Source organism: Neofelis nebulosa, chromosome 1 (genome assembly GCF_028018385.1).
Source record: "Neofelis nebulosa isolate mNeoNeb1 chromosome 1, mNeoNeb1.pri, whole genome shotgun sequence".
In the NCBI taxonomy this organism is placed as follows: Eukaryota; Metazoa; Chordata; class Mammalia; order Carnivora; family Felidae; genus Neofelis; species Neofelis nebulosa.
The window spans coordinates 171557260-171578780 of NC_080782.1; the positions used below are offsets into that span (position 1 = coordinate 171557260).

Consider the following 21521-nt stretch of genomic DNA (forward strand, 5'->3'; position numbering starts at 1 on the left):
TGTCAGCCCGAGCCTGATGTGGGGCTCAAACTCAGGAACCGCGAGATCATGACCTGAGACAAAATCAAGAGTCAGGTGCTTAACCGACTGAGTCACCCAGGTGCCCCTGATTCCAAGTTTAAAACACAAAATATTTTACCCAGAAACCCATATATCCTACTGCTTTGATAAAATAGATAACTAATGAAATAAGTTATAGTAATAGGATTTTAGTTCACATGGATGGCATAATAGTAAGTAATGCATAAATTTCAATTATTCCTATACAGCCTTTCCATAAATTCTGTTTTCAAATATTCAAAATTTTAAAACCACCTACCACGTAAATGGAGACTGGCTTGAATGCCTTTATAAGTGAAGGATATTTTTTTTTTTTTAATATATGAAATTTACTGTCAAGTTGGTTTCCATACAACACCCAGTGCTCATCCCAAAAGGTGCCCTCCTCAATACCCATCACCCACCCTGCCCTCCCTCCCACTCCCCATCAACCCTCAGTTTGTTCTCAGTTTTTAACAGTCTCTTATGCTTTGGCTCTCTCCCACTCTAACCTCTTTTTTTTTTTTTTTTTCCCTTCCCCTCCCCCATGGGTTTCTGTTACGTTTCTCAGGATCCACATAAGAGTGAAACCATATGGTATCTGTCTTTCTCTGTATGGCTTATTTCACTTAGCATCACACTCTCCAGTTCCATCCACGTTGCTACAAAAGGCCATATTTCATTCTTTCTCATTGCCACGTAGTATTCCATTGTGTATATAAACCACAATTTCTTTATCCATTCATCAGTTGATGGACATTTAGGCTCTTTCCATAATTTGGCGATTGTTGAGAGTGCTGCTATAAACATTGGGGTACGAGTGCCCCTATGCATCAGTACTCCTGTATCCCTTGGATAAATTCCTAGCAGTGCTATTGCTGGGTCATAGGGTAGGTCTATTTTTAATTTTCTGAGGAACCTCCACACTGCTTTCCAGAGCGGCTGCACCAATTTGCATTCCCACCAACAGTGCAAGAGGGTTCCCGTCTCTCCACATCCTCTCCAGCATCTATAGTCTCCTGATTTCTTCATTTTGGCCACTCTGACTGGCGTGAGGTGGTATCTGAGTGTGGTTTTGATTTGTATTTCCCTGATGAGGAGCGACGTTGAACATCTTTTCATGTGCCTGTTGGCCATCCGGATGTCTTCTTTAGAGAAGTGTCTATTCATGTTTTCTGCCCATTTCTTCACTGGGTTATTTGTTTTTCGGGTGTGGAGTTTGATGAGCTCTTTATAGATTTTGGATACTAGCCCTTTGTCCGATGTGTCATTTGCAAATATCTTTTCCCATTCCGTTGGTTGCCTTTTAGTTTTGTTGGTTGTTTCCTTTGCTGTGCAGAAGCTTTTTATCTTCATAAGGTCCCAGTAATTCACTTTTGCTTTTAATTCCCTTGCCTTTGGCGATGTGCCGAGTAAGAGATTGCTACGGCTGAGGTCAGAGAGGTCTTTTCCTGCTTTCTCCTCTAAGGTTTTGATGGTTTCCTGTCTCACATTCAGGTCCTTTATCCATTTTGAGTTTATTTTTGTGAATGGTGTGACAAAGTGGTCTAGTTTCAACCTTCTGCATGTTGCTGTCCAGTTCTCCCAGCACCATTTGTTAAAGAGGCTGTCTTTTTTCCATTGGATGTTCTTTCCTGCTTTGTCAAAAATGAGTTGGCCATACGTTTGTGGGTCTAGTTCTGGGGTTTCTATTCGATTCCATTGGTCTATGTGTCTGTTTTTATGCCAATACCATGCTGTCTTGATGATGACAGCTTTGTAGTAGAGGCTAAAGTCTGGGATTGTGATGCCTCCTGCTTTGGTCTTCTTCTTCAAAATTACTTTGGCTATTCGGGGCCTTTTGTGGTTCCATATGAATTTTAGGATTGCTTGTTCTAGTTTCGAGAAGAATGCTGGTGCAATTTTGATTGGGATTGCATTGAATGTGTAGATAGCTTTGGGTAGTATTGACATTTTGACAATATTTATTCTTCCAATCCATGAGCAGGGAATGTCTTTCCATTTCTTTATATCTTCTTCAATTACCTGCATAAGCTTTCTATAGTTTTCAGCATACAGATCTTTTACATCTTTGGTTAGATTTATTCCTAGGTATTTTATGCTTCTTGGTGCAATTGTGAATGGGATCAGTTTCTTTATTTGTCTTTCTGTTGTTTCATTGTTAGTGTATAAGAATGCAACTGATTTCTGTACATTGATTTTGTATCTGGCAACTTTGCTGAATTCATGTATCAGTTCTAGCAGACTTTTGGTGGAGTCTATCGGATTTTCCATGTATAATATCATGTCATCTGCAAAAAGCGAAAGCTTGACTTCATCTTTGCCAATTTGGATGCCTTTGATTTCCTTTTGTTGTCTGATTGCTGATGCTAGAACTTCCAGCACTATATTAAACAGCAGCGGTGAGAGTGGGCATCCCTGTCGTGTTCCTGATCTCAGGGAAAAAGCTCTCAGTTTTTCCCCATTGAGGATGATGTTAGCTGTGGGCTTTTCATAAATGGCTTTTATGATCTTTAAGTATGTTCCTTCTATCCCGACTTTCTCAAGGGTTTTTATTAAGAAAGGGTGCTGGATTTTGTCAAAGGCCTTTTCTGCATCGATTGACAGGATCATATGGTTCTTCTCTTTTTTTTTGTTAATGTGATGTATCACGTTGATCGATTTGCGAATGTTGAACCAGCCCTGCATCCCAGGAATGAATCCCACTTGATCATGGTGAATAATTCTTTTTATATGCTGTTGAATTCGATTTGCTAGTATCTTATTGAGAATTTTTGCATCCATATTCATCAGGGATATTGGCCTGTAGTTCTCTTTTTTTACTGGGTCTCTGTCTGGTTTAGGAATCAAAGTAATACTGGCTTCATAGAATGAGTCTGGAAGTTTTCCTTCCCTTTCTATTTCTTGGAATAGCTTGAGAAGGATAGGTATTATCTCTGCTTTAAACGTCTGGTAGAACTCCCCTGGGAAGCCATCTGGTCCTGGACTCTTATTTGTTGGGAGATTTTTGATAACCGATTCAATTTCTTCGCTGGTTATGGGTCTGTTCAAGCTTTCTATTTCCTCCTGATTGAGTTTTGGAAGAGTGTGGGTGTTTAGGAATTTGTCCATTTCTTCCAGGTTGTCCAATTTGTTGGCATATAATTTTTCATAGTATTCCCTGATAATTGTTTGTATCTCTGAGGGATTGGTTGTAATCATTCCATTTTCATTCATGATTTTATCTATTTGGGTCATCTCCCTTTTCTTTTTGAGAAGCCTGGCTAGAGGTTTGTCAATTTTGTTTATTTTTTCAAAAAACCAACTCTTGGTTTCGTTGATCTGCTCTACAGTTTTTTTAGATTCTATATTGTTTATTTCTGCTCTGATCTTTATGATTTCTCTTCTTCTGCTGGGTTTAGGCTGCCTTTGCTGTTCTGCTTCTATTTCCTTTAGGTGTGCTGTTAGATTTTGTATTTGGGATTTTTCTTGTTTCTTGAGATAGGCCTGGATTGCAATGTATTTTCCTCTCAGGACTGCCTTCGCTGCGTCCCAAAGCATTTGGATTGTTGTATTTTCATTTTCGTTTGTTTCCATATATTTTTTAATTTCTTCTCTAATTGCCTGGTTGACCCACTCATTCGTTAGTAGGGTGTTCTTTAACCTCCATGCTTTTGGAGGTTTTCCAGACTTTTTCCTGTGGTTGATTTCAAGCTTCATAGCATTGTGGTCTGAAAGTATGCATGGTATAATTTCAATTCTTGTAAACTTATGAAGGGCTGTTTTGTGACCCAGTATATGGTCTATCTTGGAGAATGTTCCATGTGCACTCGAGAAGAAAGTATATTCTGTTGCTTTGGGATGCAGAGTTCTAAATATATCTGTCAAGTCCATCTGATCCAATGTATCATTCAGGGCCCTTGTTTCTTTATTGACTGTGTGTCTAGATGATCTATCCATTTCTGTAAGTGGTGTGTTAAAGTCCCCTGCAATGACCACATTCTTATCAATAAGGTTGCTTATGTTTATGAGTAACTGTTTTATATATCTGGGGACTCCGGTATTTGGCGCATAGACATTTATAATTGTTAGCTCTTCCTGATGGATAGACCCTGTAATTATTATATAATGCCCTTCTTCATCTCTTGTTACAGCCTTTAATTTAAAGTCTAGTTTGTCTGATATAAGTATGGCTACTCCAGCTTTCTTTTGGCTTCCAGTAGCATGATAAATAGTTCTCCATCCCCTCACTCTCAATCTAAAGGTGTCCTCAGATCTAAAATGAGTCTCTTGTAGACAGCAAATAGATGGGTCTTGTTTTTTTATCCATTCTGATACCCTATGTCTTTTGGTTGGCGCATTTAATCCATTTACATTCAGTGTTATTATAGAAAGATACGGGTTTAGAGTCATTGTGATGTCTGTATGTTTTATGCTTGTAGTGATGTCTCTGGTACTTTGTCTCACAGGATCCCCCTTAGGATCTCTTGTAGGGCTGGTTTCGTGGTGACAAATTCCTTCAGTTTTTGTTTGTTTGGGAAGACCTTTATCTCTCCTTCTATTCTAAATGACAGACTTGCTGGATAAAGGATTCTCGGCTGCATATTTTTTCTGTTTAGCACACTGAAGATATCGTGCCAAGCCTTTCTGGCCTGCCAAGTTTCAAAGGAGAGATCAGTCACGAGTCTTATAGGTCTCCCTTTATATGTGAGGGCACGTTTATCCCTTGCTGCTTTCAGAATTTTCTCTTTATCCTTGTATTTTGCCAGTTTCACTATGATATGTCGTGCAGAAGATCGATTCAAGTTACGTCTGAAGGGAGTTCTCTGTGCCTCTTGGATTTCAATGCCTTTTTCCTTCCCCAGTTCAGGGAAGTTCTCAGCTATAATTTCTTCAAGTACCCCTTCAGCACCTTTCCCTCTCTCTTCCTCCTCTGGGATACCAATTATGCGTATATTATTTCTTTTTAGTGTATCACTTAGTTCTCTAATTTTCCCCTCATACTCCTGGATTTTTTTATCTCTCTTTCTTTCAGCTTCCTCTTTCTCCATAACTTTATCTTCTAGTTCACCTATTCTCTCCTCTGCCTCTTCAATCCGAGCCGTCGTGGTTTCCATTTTGTTTTGCATTTCGTTTAAAGCGTTTTTCAGGTCCTCGTGACTGTTCCTTAGTCCCTTGATCTCTGTAGCAAGAGATTCTCTGCTGTCCTGTATACTGTTTTCAAGCCCAGCGATTAATTTTATGACTATTATTCTAAATTCACTTTCTGTTATATTATTTAAATCCTTTTTGATCAGTTCATTAGCTGTTGTTATTTCCTGGAGATTCTTCTGAGGGGAATTCTTCCGTTTGGTCATTTTGGACAGTCCCTGGAGTGGTGAGGACCCGCAGGGCACTTCCCCCGTGCTGTGGTGTATAACTGGAGTTGGTGGGCGGGGCCGCAGTCCGACCTGATGTCTGCCCCCAGCCCACCGCTGGGGCCACAGTCAGACTGGTGAGTGCCTTCTCTTGCCCTCTCCTAGGGGCGGGATTCACTGTGGGGTGGCATGGCCCGTCTGGGCTACTTGCACACTGCCAGGCTTGTGGTGCTGGGGAGCTGGCGTATTAGCTGGGGTGGGTAGGCAAGGTGCACGGGGGCGGGAGGGGCAGGCTTAGCTCGCTTCTCCTTAGGTGATCCACTTCAGGAGGGGCCCTGTGGCAGCGGGAGGGAGTCAGATCCGCTGCCGGAGGTTTGGCTCCGCAGAAGCACAGAGTTGGGTGTTTGCGCGGAGCAAGCAAGTTCCCTGGCAGGAACTGGTTCTCTTTGGGATTTTGGCTGGGGGATGGGCGGGGGAGATGGCGCTGGCGAGCGCCTTTGTTCCCCGCCAAGCTGAGCTCTGCCGTCCGGGGGCTCAGCAGCTCTCCCTCCCTTTGTCCTCCAGCCTTCCCGCTTTCTGAGCAGAGCTGTTAACTTCTGACCTCCCAGACGCTAAGTCGCGCTTGCTGTCGGAACACAGTCCGTCTGGCCCCTCCGCTTTTGCCAGCCCGACTCGGGGGCTCTGCTTGGCCGGCGAGCCGCCCCTCCACCCCGGCTCCCTCCCGCCAGTCCGTGGAGCGCGCACCGCCTCGCCGCCCTTCCTACCCTCTTCCGTGGGCCTCTCGTCTGCGCTTGGCTCCGGAGACTCCGTTCTGCTAATCCTCTGGCGGTTTTCTGGGTTCTTTAGGCAGGTGTAGGTGGAATCTAAGTGATCAGCAGGACGCGCGGTGAGCCCAGCGTCCTCCTACGCCGCCATCTTCCGGACTCAGTGAAGGATATTTAAAAACCATATCCGTCTGTTTCCTGGGACATAGCTTTGGGTTTGCCTACTTTCTTCATCGGTATTATTCCCTATATTTTTATTTTCTATTCTGTTTTCCATATGCTAGTCTACTTTATTGGTATGAACATCTACTTGTATTTCCTGCTAACCATAAGTAATTAAATAATTTAATAAAATAAGATTGATTGATTTGGCTTAATCTTCCCTACTACTGTTCAACTAAATACATAGTAGACTGATCCTTATGTGATTCTGGGTGTTTGATGTGTAATAGTTTGTCTCTTTGTATGTATGTATGTATGTATGTATGTATCTAAAAGATATATATGTGTGTATATGTGCATATGTATTCCTGCAATGTAAAAAAATATGTGTGTATTTATGTATATGTATATACATACAACATAATATGTGTATATACCTGCATGCATGCATATATATGCATACAACATATGCATCTGTATATCTATACATACATTTGTTTTTACATTGCAGAAATAAATCTATTAAGATTTTATATATTCCATTGAGCAGTGATGGGATCTGAGCAATAGGAACAGGGTTTTTTTTTATTGTTTTCCTACATTACTATGTACACACATACATATTTGACCTCATATTCATTTCAATCATTGTGGTATCCCTGCTTCCTCTTTCCATATATTGATTATGGTGCTTTCAAATGAGTTAGGAAACTCAGAGTTCTTCTTACTCTTCTAAAGAATAATGGGCTTTAAAGAGCTAGTTGTAGAGGAAAAAAATAGGCACCTTTGATCTGCAATTAGAAACTTACAGATTCCACTCTGTGTTGTGAGACACAAATTTTAAGTGTAATCGTAGCTATAATTATAACCATAATGAGAGTCATATCCAGGCATACAGGGAAAGGATTCAATTTGGCACCCTTAGGGTGGTCTTTTCTGTTTTTATAATAAACGAAAATGCATATATGCTCTTAAATTTAATTGCAAAACCACAAGTTCAGAGCAAAACCTGCTAGGTTATATGTGTGGTGAGCTCTGTGATAACACTTGTTGAAATTTTCAATGGATTAACTTGGTGCTAACTTAATTAACTTAATTTTCCTAGGACATTTTTCATTTTTAGCCACTTATTAATGAAATTCATACCACGTTTAATAAGGAACTTAGCCATAGGAAATCTGAAATTCCTTATAAATTCGTTCCTAAGTGAAGGACAAATAAGCGAACCTCCTGTAGCCCCTGAAACACTCCCTCTCTGCACCCTGGTGCTGCCTGGAATGTCTTTCTGCTTCTTTCTCTACTTCCCTGGGCACTGCTGCCTTGCTCGTCACCTGAGGTCCCACACCTTCCTGCTATTGGTTCTTATGATGGGAACAAGATGGCTGGAAATGACAAGGAAAAGCCTGAGAATAAGGATGAGCCAAGACTTAGACCTGGTTTCCTTTTCTTTTTGTGCTACACGTGCCTCCAGCACATGGCTCCTGACTCCCTTCCCTCTCACACCTGCCTTCCCAGGTAATCCATGAAGCAATACCCAGTACAGCCTTGTTCCTAAAGGAGAACAAATCACCCTGTTATACCTCTTAGAGAGTAGGCTCTGGAGACAGACCTATTTCAGCTGTGCTATTTATTAGCATGACCTGGGGCATATTTCTGTAAAATAGGGATAGTGTCTCCTTCCTCAGTCATGAGGATTAAGTGACTATTTATGTCCTACTCAAGAATTGTTTAGTTGCAAGGAACAGACGTGATGCTCACGGGGGGCATTTGCATATAATCAGGCCCACCAGGCAGCTGTGCTTTCTTTGTCTTTCTCTCACTCTCTGTTGGAGGCCACACAGTTTTGCATCTTTGCTTCTGTCTGTGCATCCTGCCTCTATTTTCTCCCCGAAGACTGGTTTTATTCTGTTTCTTGCACAGTGCCAAAATTTGGCTGCTTACAGCTGAGTTTGGTGACTTCTCATTCAAGAGCTCTGAAGAGACTCACTGGAAAACATCCAAAGATGAACATGAAGCAGGGAGACCTTCGTTTCCCAGTTGGCCACCCAAAATGGGCAATTGGCCAGAGGCAGTAGGTCATGGGAATGGAATGAAAGCAGCAAGTCCACTTAAGCCAAGTTTTCCCACAGTAGGAACCCAAAGTAATTTTCCCTCCTTCGTTCCCTCTGAAAGCCTTGTCTCACCTCCACCTACAAGAGCCACTGCTCATTACCGCCATGAGCTTCATGGAGCTGGTGGAGAAGGGACCTATCTTTTTGGCCATGTGAGTAGTACTACGACTTGACCTCAGAGGTAGTTTACCTACCTGCTAGTATTACCCAGAGGTAGTTTCACTAGTAAACTTTTAAGTCTCACAGGATTTGAGAAGTCATTTAAGGGCTAAACAGACTGTTAACGGTCTGACCTGATGTTCAAATCACTCTGTATAAGATAGTTTCTTTGAAGAAACACCACCTAGGTTCCATGTATTTGCAAGTGAGTAATTTGTGAATTGGAGCCATTTCGTAATACCATACTCAATCAGTTCCTTGCATAAAAATTATTATGAAGTCATATAAAAGCACAGATAGGAAGAATAGTTAAGTATCCACCATTAGAAATAATAACAACTCTCATTTATGGACTACTCCCTATGTGTCAGCCATGCTCTGTGTTTGAGGCGTGAAATTATTTCATGCTCAAAACAATGCCACAGAGGTAGGTACTATCATGACATCTATTGAACAAATGACATCAAGGTGCAGAAAGCTTAAGTCATTTGCTGCAAGCCACATAGCTGGTTGCTGACCAGGGACTTTGTCCTGCACAATCTACCTCATATTTTTAACCACTTCATTTTCACATGGGGAATTATCCTGCTATAAAAATACACTGCAATTTGTTCATTCATCCATTCATTCATTCTCCTATTGATGGACATTTTTCACTGTTTTGCTCTTGCACACGTTCTAGTTCACTGCCTATCTATGACTTTTTGTGCACATATGTGAGAAGTATCTGAGTGTACATAGTTAGGAGAGCAGTTGCTGGAGTAAAGGAAGAACCTTAGGCATTATGAGATATTGCCTCATGTCCCCCTGGATTCTAGTGCCACTTTTTACTCCTATCAGCAACTTGTCAGAAATCTTATTTCACATCCTTGTCTACAATTGATGTTACTGGACTTTTACACCTGATGGTGTGAAGATAGAACATTAAATTTAGATCTCCCTGATTACAGCCTGTGAATGTTGAGCATTTTTTACAATTTTTTAATGTGTATTAATTTTTGAGAAAGAGAGGGACAGAGCATGAGCAGGGGAGGGGCAGAGAGAGAGAAAGAGACACAGAATCCAAAGCAGACTCCAGGCTCTGAGCTGTCAGCACATAGCCCAACGTGGAGCTCGAGCCCAGGAACTGCAAGATCATGACCTGAACGCAAGTCGGATGCCTAACCAACTGAGCCACCCAGGTGCCCAGAGCGTTTTTTATATATAGTCATAGGCTACTTATATTTTGTGTTGATTTCTTATTCATCTGGTAGATATGCCCATTTGTTTGTTGCTTTTTTTTTTTCAAATGATTCCCAGAAATTCTGTGCAATTCTGCATCACTTCTAACTGAGAAGACATTGAAATGTTAGAAAGATACAGCTAAAATATTAGGGCTTGCCTGTGAATGCACACCTCTCACCCTCTTCGGGCAATAGTGCAGTTTCATTACGTGGTATTACCAAAACCATTTAGAAAGTTTCTTCAGTGTGTCCTTAATGGTGCATCTCAGAAGAGTGAAAACTTTTAATAGACCCTTTTAACATCAGCCAGTCGCTTAGCTGTTGAAATTCCATTCTAGCATAGGCAACAGCTGCATGAAGGGGTCACTCTAATGCATGATTAAAAGTTCTGTTAAATTGGAGCCTCAGTCCTCAGCTGCTGCACTGACAAGCCATTTTTCCCCTGCCTCTCAGGTAGGGGTTTTCATCTCCTGACAATTTGACAGATGTGGCTGCACAGTTGAGCCATCTTCTAAAACACACCCAGTGATCTATTCCCATGAAGGAAGTCACTGACAAGAACATGAAAGTATGCATGAGACCTGGCATGCTCAAGCTCACTTTCTCTCTGGTAGCATCGTGTGCCTCCATCCGTAAAGAACAGAGATAATAGGTCTTACCATAAGTAGGTCAAATGGTGGCAAAATTATTACTCTAGTGTTTTAATGCTTTTTGAGAAAATTTCCATTGAAGGCAGAGAGTTGGGGGGTGGGGAAGGTGGACCGTGTGATATGTGTATTTCAAGTGATGAAGTGACATCCTAGGCACTTCTCAGATGTCTGTCTTCTTAATGAACCTTCCCGGAAACTGGCAGACAATCTCAAGAATGATTGAACCCAGGAGAATGTAGCTTCCATCCACAAACAAACCTCTGCTCTACTTACAGACCAAGGTGACAAGACAGTGTGGGTCCTGCTGAGACGGGCCCGGGGGGAACCTGGGGCAGTTTACTGCATCTCCCGGAGCCTTCACTCCCTGACCTGAAAAATGGGGATAATACCAGCTCTGAGGGTTTTATAAGAATTACAAATGTCGTACGTAAAGTGCCTAGCCAGTGTGTGGGATGCTGTGGTCACAAGGTCGTAGAAATGACTGTCATTGCTGTGAGCACGCTCTGTGCACTCCCGGGCAGCCTGTTCTCATGCACACCTGCAAGCCAGTGCCTTCACAGCCTTGCTCCAGCCCTGTGTCTGCATCTTGGGAGTGAACTCTGAGAGCCCAACGGACATGCCCCTGCTTATTCTCATGAGCACATTACCCCTCTCATTTTGAAAAACCAAATGCACTGCTCCCTGACCCATTCCCACCTATAAACAGGACTTTTCTTGCATCTCCAGAACCTGTGATGCACCCTCATCATCCTCCCCAAATCCAACTTATCTTCAATCTATCATTAATTCCGTCTTTTGAATTTCTTTGAATCATCCCCTCCACCCCAATCGAATGCCCCTACCTTCAAAATCAGGTCAAACAAGACTTCCTCAATGAAGTGATCTCTGGCTCCTCAATTAAAGTTTGGTCACTTTCTTCTCGACTTCCAGCTTCTTCCAGCACAGCTCTCACATGATAAGCGCTAGGCACATATTTGGGGGATTATATGTGAGTGTACAAATAGAGGTGCTTTCCTGCACAGAGCTACACGGCCTTACATATTCTTACTCCCCCTTTACGCAGATGCCAGTGACACCTGTCCCAAATCCTGGCATGTGCACACACAGGATCACCTTCAGTTCTAACAGGAGAACATAAAACACTGGGCTTGGAAGGCAAGTTTTGGGAGAAAGAAAGGAATAAAAAATTATTCTTTGAGAACCTGGAATGAGAATTAAAATAGGGAGAATAAAATAGCTAAAGGCAAAACAGCACAAACAAAAGGTAAAAGAAGGTAGCTCAGAAGTTAATTGAGAGACGGGTGCCTGAGTGGCCCATTGGGTTAAGACTCTTGATCTCAGCTCAGGTCATGATCTCATGGTTCGTGGAACCAAGCCCTGCATCAGGCTCTGCATGGACAGTGTGTGACCTGCCTATGATTCCCCCTCCCACTCTCTCTGCCCCTCTGCTGCTTGCTCCCTCTCCTTCTCTCTCTCAAAATAAATAAAAAATTTAAAGAATTTAATTGAGAGTCTGATTATAGTCTTGAAATCAGTTATAGCCAAATTAACTAAAGAGGGGAGGCAATTGTGCAGATTTTCAATTCTGAATATTTTATATATATTTAAGTAGATATCCTAATATTTACATACATAAATAGACTATAGATGTACTTCAAATAATAATCATATCCAGAATAGAGACCAAACATAATAAAAAATAAGATAAAATCATTAATACTATTTTTATTTATTTACCTTCTGTTGATCAAATGGTTTCGCCTCTTTGATTTTTGAGCCTCACTGGAAGAAGGAAATATTCAAAACATCTTTAAAATTATTTGTGTTTCAGATTATTCCAAACTAAATTCCTATATTGTTGTATATTTTCATCTTCCAGTTTGAATAAGTCCCATGATTCTTCGGTATTTACATTTATATTAATCGGGAGACCTTTACTAACTTATGCCAGGCATTCATAATACAGTCTTTAGAGACAATTTTCCATCAAATATTTGTTACATTGTCACCTTTAGAAGAAATGAAGGATACGTTGTTCTTCTTCTGAGTCTTGATTTCTGGAGTTAAATATGCAACCGTCCAGTCCTGTCCATAAGGTCTTCAGTTGGGATTTTAAATTGCTATGCATTTTCTCAGTGTTCAGCACAATTAGTGCAGTTAGAAGGTTTGAAGGAGCCCTGTGATCCTTCTTTACCCTACAGCTGGTGACAGGTTTGGACAGAGTAAAAAAAAACTTGTCATTTCATAGTTGGTATAATTCTTTAGTATTTTTTCAATCCCTCAAATTTGTTTTTCTCTCTTCCCTAAATGACTTAAATATCTCAAAATGAATCTCCCACTTCAACATACTATATAGCTCAAAAATATTTGTTTAATTCTGCATTCATCACATGTACCAACCTAAGCCCTTCACTGTGTTAAATCTGCAGTTTATTTAACATGACCACTATTTAAATTCATTGTTGAATTTGTGGTTTCCATTTTTTTAACGTTTATTTTTATTTTTGAGAGAGAGAGAGAGACAGAGCTTGAACGGGGGAGGGTCAGAGAGAGAGGGAGACACAGAATCTGAAACAGGCTCCAGGATCTGAGCTGTCAGCACAGAGCCTGACGTGGGGTTCGAACTCACGGACCGAGAGATCATGACCTGAGCCAAAGTCAGACGCTTAACCAACTGAGCCACCCAGGAGCCCCTTGTGTTTTCCATTTTGAATTTAAAACAAAAGTTTTATGTTCATTTACTCACCATTTAATACTAAAAATAAAAGTAAACATATACAAGTAAATTTCAAGTGATTCTACATATAGACATTTATATAGCTATGGGAATGTCAATGAAAGTGCCCAAAGAACTTAAAATCGTCATAGTTTAAGTGTCTCCTATCTAGCGGCCCTGTTGTGGACCTTCCTAACTTCTCACTAGAGTACTCATGAAGACAAAGAGAAATTCACAACCCTACTGATGGCTAAGCACCTTTTGTCACATCTGGTGAGACTGTGTAGTAACTATATGGCCTGTGTAGCACTCGTGAGAAATTAGAAAATGTTAGTTTCTGCACTCTGGCATTGCACTTACAATTGGCTGTGAGTCAGAATCAGAGGACTGTGAGGAAGGAATGGCCCAGGTGACCATCGCTGATGGAGGCTTATTGCTGGAATATGTGCAGTACCTCCCCAGCCGGTCATCACCCCGGGTCCTGTTGTGCCCAGGAGAGAATGGTGCAGCTCCTTGGAATATGCAAATAGACAATTGTATTACTTGAAACAAGATTATATTACTTGAACTTAAGTGTCCTAATTTGTTTTACTTACCTTGCATTGATACATCTTAATAGATCAAGAGTGAGAGGGTATATGGAGTGCCCTTGGCATTATGGGTCATGCTGGGTCTCTAAGTATCAAAATGACACAATATATATCCCTTCCAGCCTAGAGCAATGAGGAGGTGCCAGAGGGCTCGGGCAGCTTGGCGAGGGGGCAGTGGTGTGCTTGCAAATGTTTAAAATGTTTAACAACCATCTTGAAGTGGGAGAGTCCGGATTGGTAGCATTCGCTAGTTTCCATGGTGTTACCTGTTCCCACTATGTCCAATTTCAAATTAACAACATGACATTGATATATATATATATAATATATATATATATTATATATATATATTTTATATATATATTATAAAAAATATATATTATAAATATATATATTATAAAAATATTTTCTATTTTCTATATATATATATATAGTGTCATATATATAAAATATATATATATATATGTGGTATATAAATACATATATATATGGTAAAATTTTTGGTAATCCCATCTGAAGCACCTAGTTTCCAAGGTCACTATAGGGGGGAAGAGAGAGAGAGTTTGAAGAAGCCACACGCTTTCTTGATTGCCCTTTTCAAAATGACACATTTCTATTCCAGCAATGAGAACCACTCGTATTGGCCCCACTTCGATGCTAATAGACTAAGTAATGTCACTAGCTCTGTGCCCGAGGCAACAGGCTTGATGGGTGTATTAGTTGGCTTTTGCTAAACAACACGCCACCCCTAAAACTTAACGGCTTATAAAACAGACACTAACTTTTGCTCACAAATTTGTGGCTCAGCTGCTAGTCTGAGCTCTCGGCTGGTCAAAGCCAGGCTCATCTTGTGTCTGCAGTCAGCCAGCACCCCCAGCTAACTCATGAGCTTGCATCTCTGCTTCTGGGGCACAGCAGACTTTTGGGGCAAAGGGGAAGACAGGGCCCATGACCACCATGCAACAGGCCTGCCTGGAGAGCGTGAGGAGCTGCGAGAGTTAAGTCTCAACCCACAGCTATTTTCTAAGTCTCTGTTCATGTCACCTTTGCTGTTGTCCTACTAACAAACCAAGTCACATGGCTAAGTCCAGAGTCAGAGTGGGAGGGTGCTACCAAGGTTGTGGATGCAGGAGGTAGGTTCAACTTCAGGCTCTGCCACACAGGCTAAAAGAAATTTCAGTCACTGGCTTAGCATTATAGCTCCTTTTAGTGGCATTCCTTTTCTACTGGGCATGTATTTCTTCTCGTCAAAATCTGGTTTGGGTTATACAGCCTGGAGTTGGCATTTGAAAAATGTTAGTAACAGTAATAGATATTTGTGTGGCAACTTGTGATTTAACATCTAACCTTACTCTTACAGAGTAGAGGGAAAGCTATACTCATGCTGGCCAAGAGACGAAAACAACTCTTCCTTCTTTCCACAATTTGGCTTCCATATTTGAGCTTCTCTTACCCAGCTTACTGTCCAGGAAAGAAAGCAGCCCCGTCAGGACTTGACCTGTATTCACAGGTATCACAGATGTTTAGTACCTTTGAGAGAAGTCACTGGTGGATTTCCTTCTATCATCTGGCTCTCCAGGGACATGCCAGGGGCAGGCAGATGGGAAAGGCAGAGTTTCTAAGGACATCTGCTGGGTCTGTTTTCAGTCTTGATATAAATATATTTGCTTTTTTAATACAAATTCTTTATATCGGACAGCATTATTTTGTATACTGATGATAGAAGTAACACATATCCAGATGTCTCCTAAATACAGGAAGCAAAAAATGTACCGCACGCAAGGAGAGATTTATCATGCACTTGGTCTTTTACATTATGTTCTTGTTCGTATGCTCATGGCTGCATATGCAGGATGGTTTCTGAGAATTTCATCTGGTAATTGCATTGTTCTCCAAATATGTTTACTTTGAAATCTAATTAAAACACAGTTTTTAGTACATGGCTGATGCAATGTTCAGTGCCTGAAATGTGTTTACCAAGTAGTATATTTTATTCTCTCAAGCAGCAATTTAAAGAAAGATTTGATTTCTGAGCTGTACTATTCATTATCCTAATTTATCCTTATTGCGGCCTCAAAGGCGACAGTTTTGATTTGTTGGATGTTTGCCTGCGCAGTCTTCAGAATCTTTATGGCACTATTTTATAAACAAAATTCCTGAACAAATTAATAGAAATAGCTCCTATGAAGTAGTCACGCCAAAAACTGGGATAGCATAAGACCTTTTCGAAAGTCTATACACATCCATGTTTCCTCTCAAGATTAGTTCTCTCCCCCACTTGATTTCTCATGTTGTACCTTCTCACTTTCACCACAAGCGATTAATTGTATCTCTACCTTTAGATCCTTCCAGTGTTTTCAAATACAGTTACAAATAACAAGAATCCTGAGTGCAAGATGCCTGCTTCAGGCTAGACTCTATACTAAATAGTCTCTCTTATAGTCATGTTATAACCTGGAGATGTAGATGCTCTGACATCTATTTCTCATGTAAGAAAACTGAGTCACAGAGAGGTTTACTCATGCACAGAGCTGAGATGCAAACTCAGCTCAGCCTGTCTGCAAAACCGACATTTTTTCCCACATTGGCGATCTTACACCCTTCTGTAAGGAACAGATCATCTTCAGCTTTCAAATATAAGGTTCGCAAACTTGTTCCCTCTATTTAATCACAAACACTTAGCAGGGGAGCTGCTGTTCTTTCTTCTGGAGTATGTAGAGCCACGTTGGAGGCATTGTGACTGCCTGTTAGAAGGCAAGAGAGCACCTACTTTGGGCTCAAAACATCTGAGACTACCTTCTACCTCTAGGAATGTGGAAGCCTACTTATCTTTCCCTTATCTTTTCTCCGTATGTGAAAGGGGATAATGAAACACCTACTGCACAGGGTTGTGGATTAAATGAAATTTTTACATGCAGTGCATTGAGGTGTGCAATATGCTTGCACCAAAACTTGCCACTAACCAAGCACCCAAATGGTAGCCCTTGTTGATACATCTTGTTGGTTGAGTGCGGATCCCTATTCATATTCGAGGTAGACTTCAGTCTCTTGAGAACATTCCTTTCACGGTAGGACTCAGAACTAATAATATAAAGTGACCTTTCTTGTCCTCCACTTGAGGCGTGACTCAGTATCATTGCTGCAGACCCATTGTCTCATTCCGTGTTTCTGAAACGCGTTACAAACAAAACGTAAACTTGGATTGCCATGATGAGTTTAAATCTGTAGTAATGAATTTTACAGAGACCCCTACTGGCATATCTCCTTGGGTGCAACTCCTTGGTGCAGTAGAGTTTTGTAGCACTGGTGTTCTTTACAATCAGATTCCATAGGAGACAATTTGAACTGGTGTATGTCAAAGTCATGAACAATATTTGCATTAGATTCCTATTCTGCTGTAACAAATAACCACAAATTTATTGACTTAAACCAACACATTATTTACAGTTCTCTAGGTCAGAACTCCAAAGTACATTTCAGCTGGCTAGAATGAAGGTGTCAGGAAGGCTGCATTACTTCTGGAGATACAAAGAAGAAAGCACTTTTTTGCCTTTTCCAGACTCTAGACACCACTTGCATTCCTAGACTTTATGAGTCTGTGATGGTGTCTTCATAATACTCCCCACAAATGGTTGAAAAGTCAACACATACTTTTGTCTTCATGAACCTGGTTTAGTTGGTTTTTGATCTTGGGGTTGGAGAGAGGGGATGTGATGGTGTATCCTAACATATTACCATAATGTTCCAGCCAGTATGTGTTCTATTCTAATCAGTGATTATAGACTTTTTAGAGTCATGAAATTGTAAATTTGTAAAAAAAAAAAAAAAATTATAGGTCACCCAGTTTAAACTGCTGCTCAAGGAGATCCTCTACAACAGAACGTCTCACACTTCGATACACACATTAATCATTGGCGACCTTGTTAAAAATGCAGATTCTGATTCAGCAGGTCTGCGATGGGGCCTGAGAACCTGCATTTCTAATATGCTCCCAGGAAGCCTCCGGTTCAGGGACCCAGTCTGGGTAGTAAGACTCCTGAGTGTTACTGTCAGATACTGCTGCCTTGGGGATGGTTTTGCTATAGTCTCTTACTTGTATTTTGGTAATTCCAATTGTTGCATACAGAAATTGTATTTCTTGGATCAAAGCCAAGCTAAGAATATATGGAAAACCTGTATGATTTTTTAAAATATAAACCAAGGTGACATTGCAATTGAAGAGAACCTTAAAAAATTGAATGTGTATGCAGGATCCAAAGAGTCTTTTATTATATATAAAAATATATACATACATGTATAGAAACATATACACACATGTATGTGTGTTTATATATGTATATATACCCACATCCATATTAAATAATTCTGAAAAATCTCAAGTTACATAATATGTTGTGGCTCTGACTCAACTTTAACATTTCCCTTTACGTTAATTTTTATAAGAAAATAAAAAATTGGGGTGCCTTGGTGGCTCAGTAGTTAAGTGTCAGACTTTGACTCAGGTCATGATCTTGCAGTCTGTGGGTTCAAGCCCTGTGTCGGGCTCTCTGCTGTCGGTGCAGAGCCTGCTTCAGATCCTCTGTCCCGTCTCTCTCTGCCTCTTCCCCACTTGTGCTCTCCCTCTCCAAAATAAATATTTTTTAAAAAAAGAAAAAAAATGAAGAGTATAAATTTGGAGTGTCCTATAGATATAAGCATTGAGTCTAAATGTGATGTTTCCGGGCCTCTGCATTAAGGAAAGTGACAGCCAGTTTCAAACGCTGGTTGGATTGAATTGAGCTGAAGTGGACCGTGTCACCAGCCCTCACTTCAAAGCTACAGCCGCTGGTTCTAATACTCAGATTTAGCTACCACACATACAGATCACCTTAATTCTTATTTAATATTTGAAAGTCATTACTTTGGAGAAAGTCAGCTAAGCAATGGTGATTATAGTGTATCAAAATCCATTGTAAGTGATTATTTTAATGACTCTGTACCAACAGGGACACGTAGACACTCAGACAAAAAACAGCCTAATTATAATGACAGCACCAAAGTGAAGCTGTGACAGTTACAAAACCAATTTAAAAGTTTTTTGACAGCCATGGCTAAAAGCTTTGTTTGGATCTTTCAGTAATAACAGTTTACTTAAGTCACAAATCCATAGCTAAGGAAAATAGAAAGAGAGAGTTGTGGCTTTTCTGTCATGCGGATAAAGTAGAAATCCGTTGAAATGTTTTTAATAGAACATTATGTTGAAAAGAATATAGAAAAGGAATAATAGTTATGGAATTTAAGTCTCACAATTCAAGAAAGACAAAATAACAATAAAAATACTGGTGAGAATAGAAACTTGCCAAGTGATTTGCTTATCTGTGTTATGAAGGTCAGGAGTTCTTGCAAGCAAATTGATGTGCACTTACATATGTTGGTTGTCAGTTCTGGAATTTAATTTTGTATTACCTATAAGATAAAGTCAAAGTCACATGGATGTAAGAATGCCTCCAAAGTCATGGGAACACAAAACCTTACGAAATATCTGCTTTTCCCTTGGCTTTGACATCTCTCAAATTAATAGATCTTATCACTCTTATTTATCTTTCTTGGTCCTGGACTCAGTCAAATACACAACATAGTTAATTCTTTGACTTTGGACAATTAAGTTCCCATTCCTGGACAGAAAAATGCCTGATTCACAGAACTGCATTTATTTTTATTGCAAGTCTTTATGGAACACTCATAATATGCTAGCACTTGCTCTAAGCACTTTACCGACATTGACTCCTTTAAAACGGTAACAACCTTTGGACTGGCCACTGTTATCTCCACTTGACTAATAAGAAAACCGAGGCACAGAGAGGCTTAGCTAACTTGCCAACGGCAACAGAACTTGTAAGTGGTGGAAGTTCCACTGTGTGCAGTTTGGCTGGGAGCTCATGTCCTTATAGATAAGCATAGGGTGACAAAGGCCGTGTATGGTCACATATATGGATGCATAAGACAGCAGCTGGACTCACAGTACTCAGAGGAGGCAGTCCTGAGTCCTGTTTCTCCTTTCCCATCTCCAGGCTCTGCTCTGGTTAGGTTCTTTTAGTTGCAAAGACTGAAGACTTTTCAAGTCGGGTCGAATGTAAGGATCTGTGTCCCTAACATGCCAGGAAGCAACAAGGCCTTAACACATGGTGGTGCTCGTCTCTGGCATTTGGCACCAAGGGATGGGATTTAGTGGTTTGTTGTTTTGCACTCAGGTCCTTTCCATAGGCCAGCTTCTCTCTCCTTTTTTGCTGCCCGAGGCCTTCGGCCTGTACTCTCTCCTTTCATATATCGTCTACCCCACTGGGGGCAGTGTGTCCCAGAATGGACTTTACATAGACTTGGTTGGATAGGGAGCCCACTTCTACTGTGTACTTGCTGTGTGATCTTGGACAAATGACTTTTTCTGTCTGAAATCACTGGGAAAAGCGAGTAATATATCCTGCTGTGTAGGGCTATGGTGGAGATTAAAAGAGATAAAGTAAATAACATGCTTCTAGTATGGCCTGGAACATAGTAAGCGTTCAATTCATGGCAGTCATTATCATAACAGTCATTAGCTTTGAATGCCTAATTATTTCATCTCAGTGTAGGCAGTAGACTTGGGTCCACATCACGGCACCACCTGCAATACTGTGTGACAGTGGGAAAGTTATTTAACTTCACTGAGCCTCGATTTTCTAATCTATAAAACTGAGGCGACTTCCTAGAGCGGTTGCTTTCCTTGTTAAAAGTTTATCTGTTTTGCCTCCTCAGCAAATGATGCGGTCATCAGTTTTCCACATGTTCATTCTGAGCATGGTGACGGTGGATGTGATAGTTGCTGCCAGCAACTACCACAAAGGGGAAAGCTTCAGGAGGCAGTACGACGAGTTCTATCTCGCAGAGGTAAGTGGCTCACTTGGACACAGATGACTTTTCAAGGTAAAGGTGAACCTCAGATAGCACTTTTTATAAATCTGAAAAGGAAAAGCCATTTGTGAATTACTTGACTTTGGCCAAAGCTGATTCACTGTGTTCTTCGTAAGTGTTTCTTTGGTCACCATGCTGCCTGGCTCATTTTGTGCTGCCCTCAGACCGAGTAATCTTGCCTACAGTTTCACATTGCCGAGGTAACCCCTTTGCTCTGCGTCTTACTCTCTGGAACTTGCTGTTTTCATATCCACCTCTCATTGTCACTCCCTTTCTCAAGTTGTGTTAGTCTGTTCCCTACTAAGCGTAAGCAAGCACAGATTCAGAAGACTGTAAATAAGCAAGTCAGCTCAACAATACCTAGGAGAGGGCAGGAGGGAAATTCTGGTAACACAGATAACTTTTGTAGAAACCGAGGAGTCCCCACCTGCACTAATGATGTCAAGCCAGGAGCAGGTAGGTTTAGTGATTAAATAAGCATTTTCCAGCACACTACATACTACACTAGAGTTTTGGAATAGTACTTCTTTTCTTTTTTTTAATATTTATTTATTTGTGAGAGAGAGACAGAGCGCAGGCAGGAGAGGGACAGAGAGAGAGGAAGACACAGAATTCAAAGCAGGCTCCAGGCTCTGAGCTGTTAGCAAAGCCCGATGCGGGGCTTGAACTCACCGAAGTGCAAGATCATGACCTGAGCTGAAGTCGGCCACTTAACCGACTGAGCCACTCAGCTGCCCCTGGAATAGTACTTCTTATTGACTGAGTAACTTTGTTAATATTTTAATACATTTTAATGATGTCCACAGACTACTTTTTTATTATGACAAATTATTTCTAAAATACA

General features: G+C 40.8%; 1 protein-coding gene across 8 annotated transcripts in view; it reads left to right on the plus strand.

Annotated features, from left to right (window-relative positions):
• NALCN (sodium leak channel, non-selective) overlaps positions 1-21521 on the plus strand; it is a 333612-nt gene that overhangs the window by 125920 nt on the left and 186171 nt on the right. For all 8 annotated transcript variants that reach the window (XM_058743569.1, XM_058743534.1, XM_058743516.1 and 5 more), the window contains one exon: positions 20522-20653. In XM_058743569.1, coding sequence (XP_058599552.1) covers positions 20522-20653 — 132 coding nt within the window. The remainder of the gene's footprint in view (positions 1-20521; positions 20654-21521) is intronic.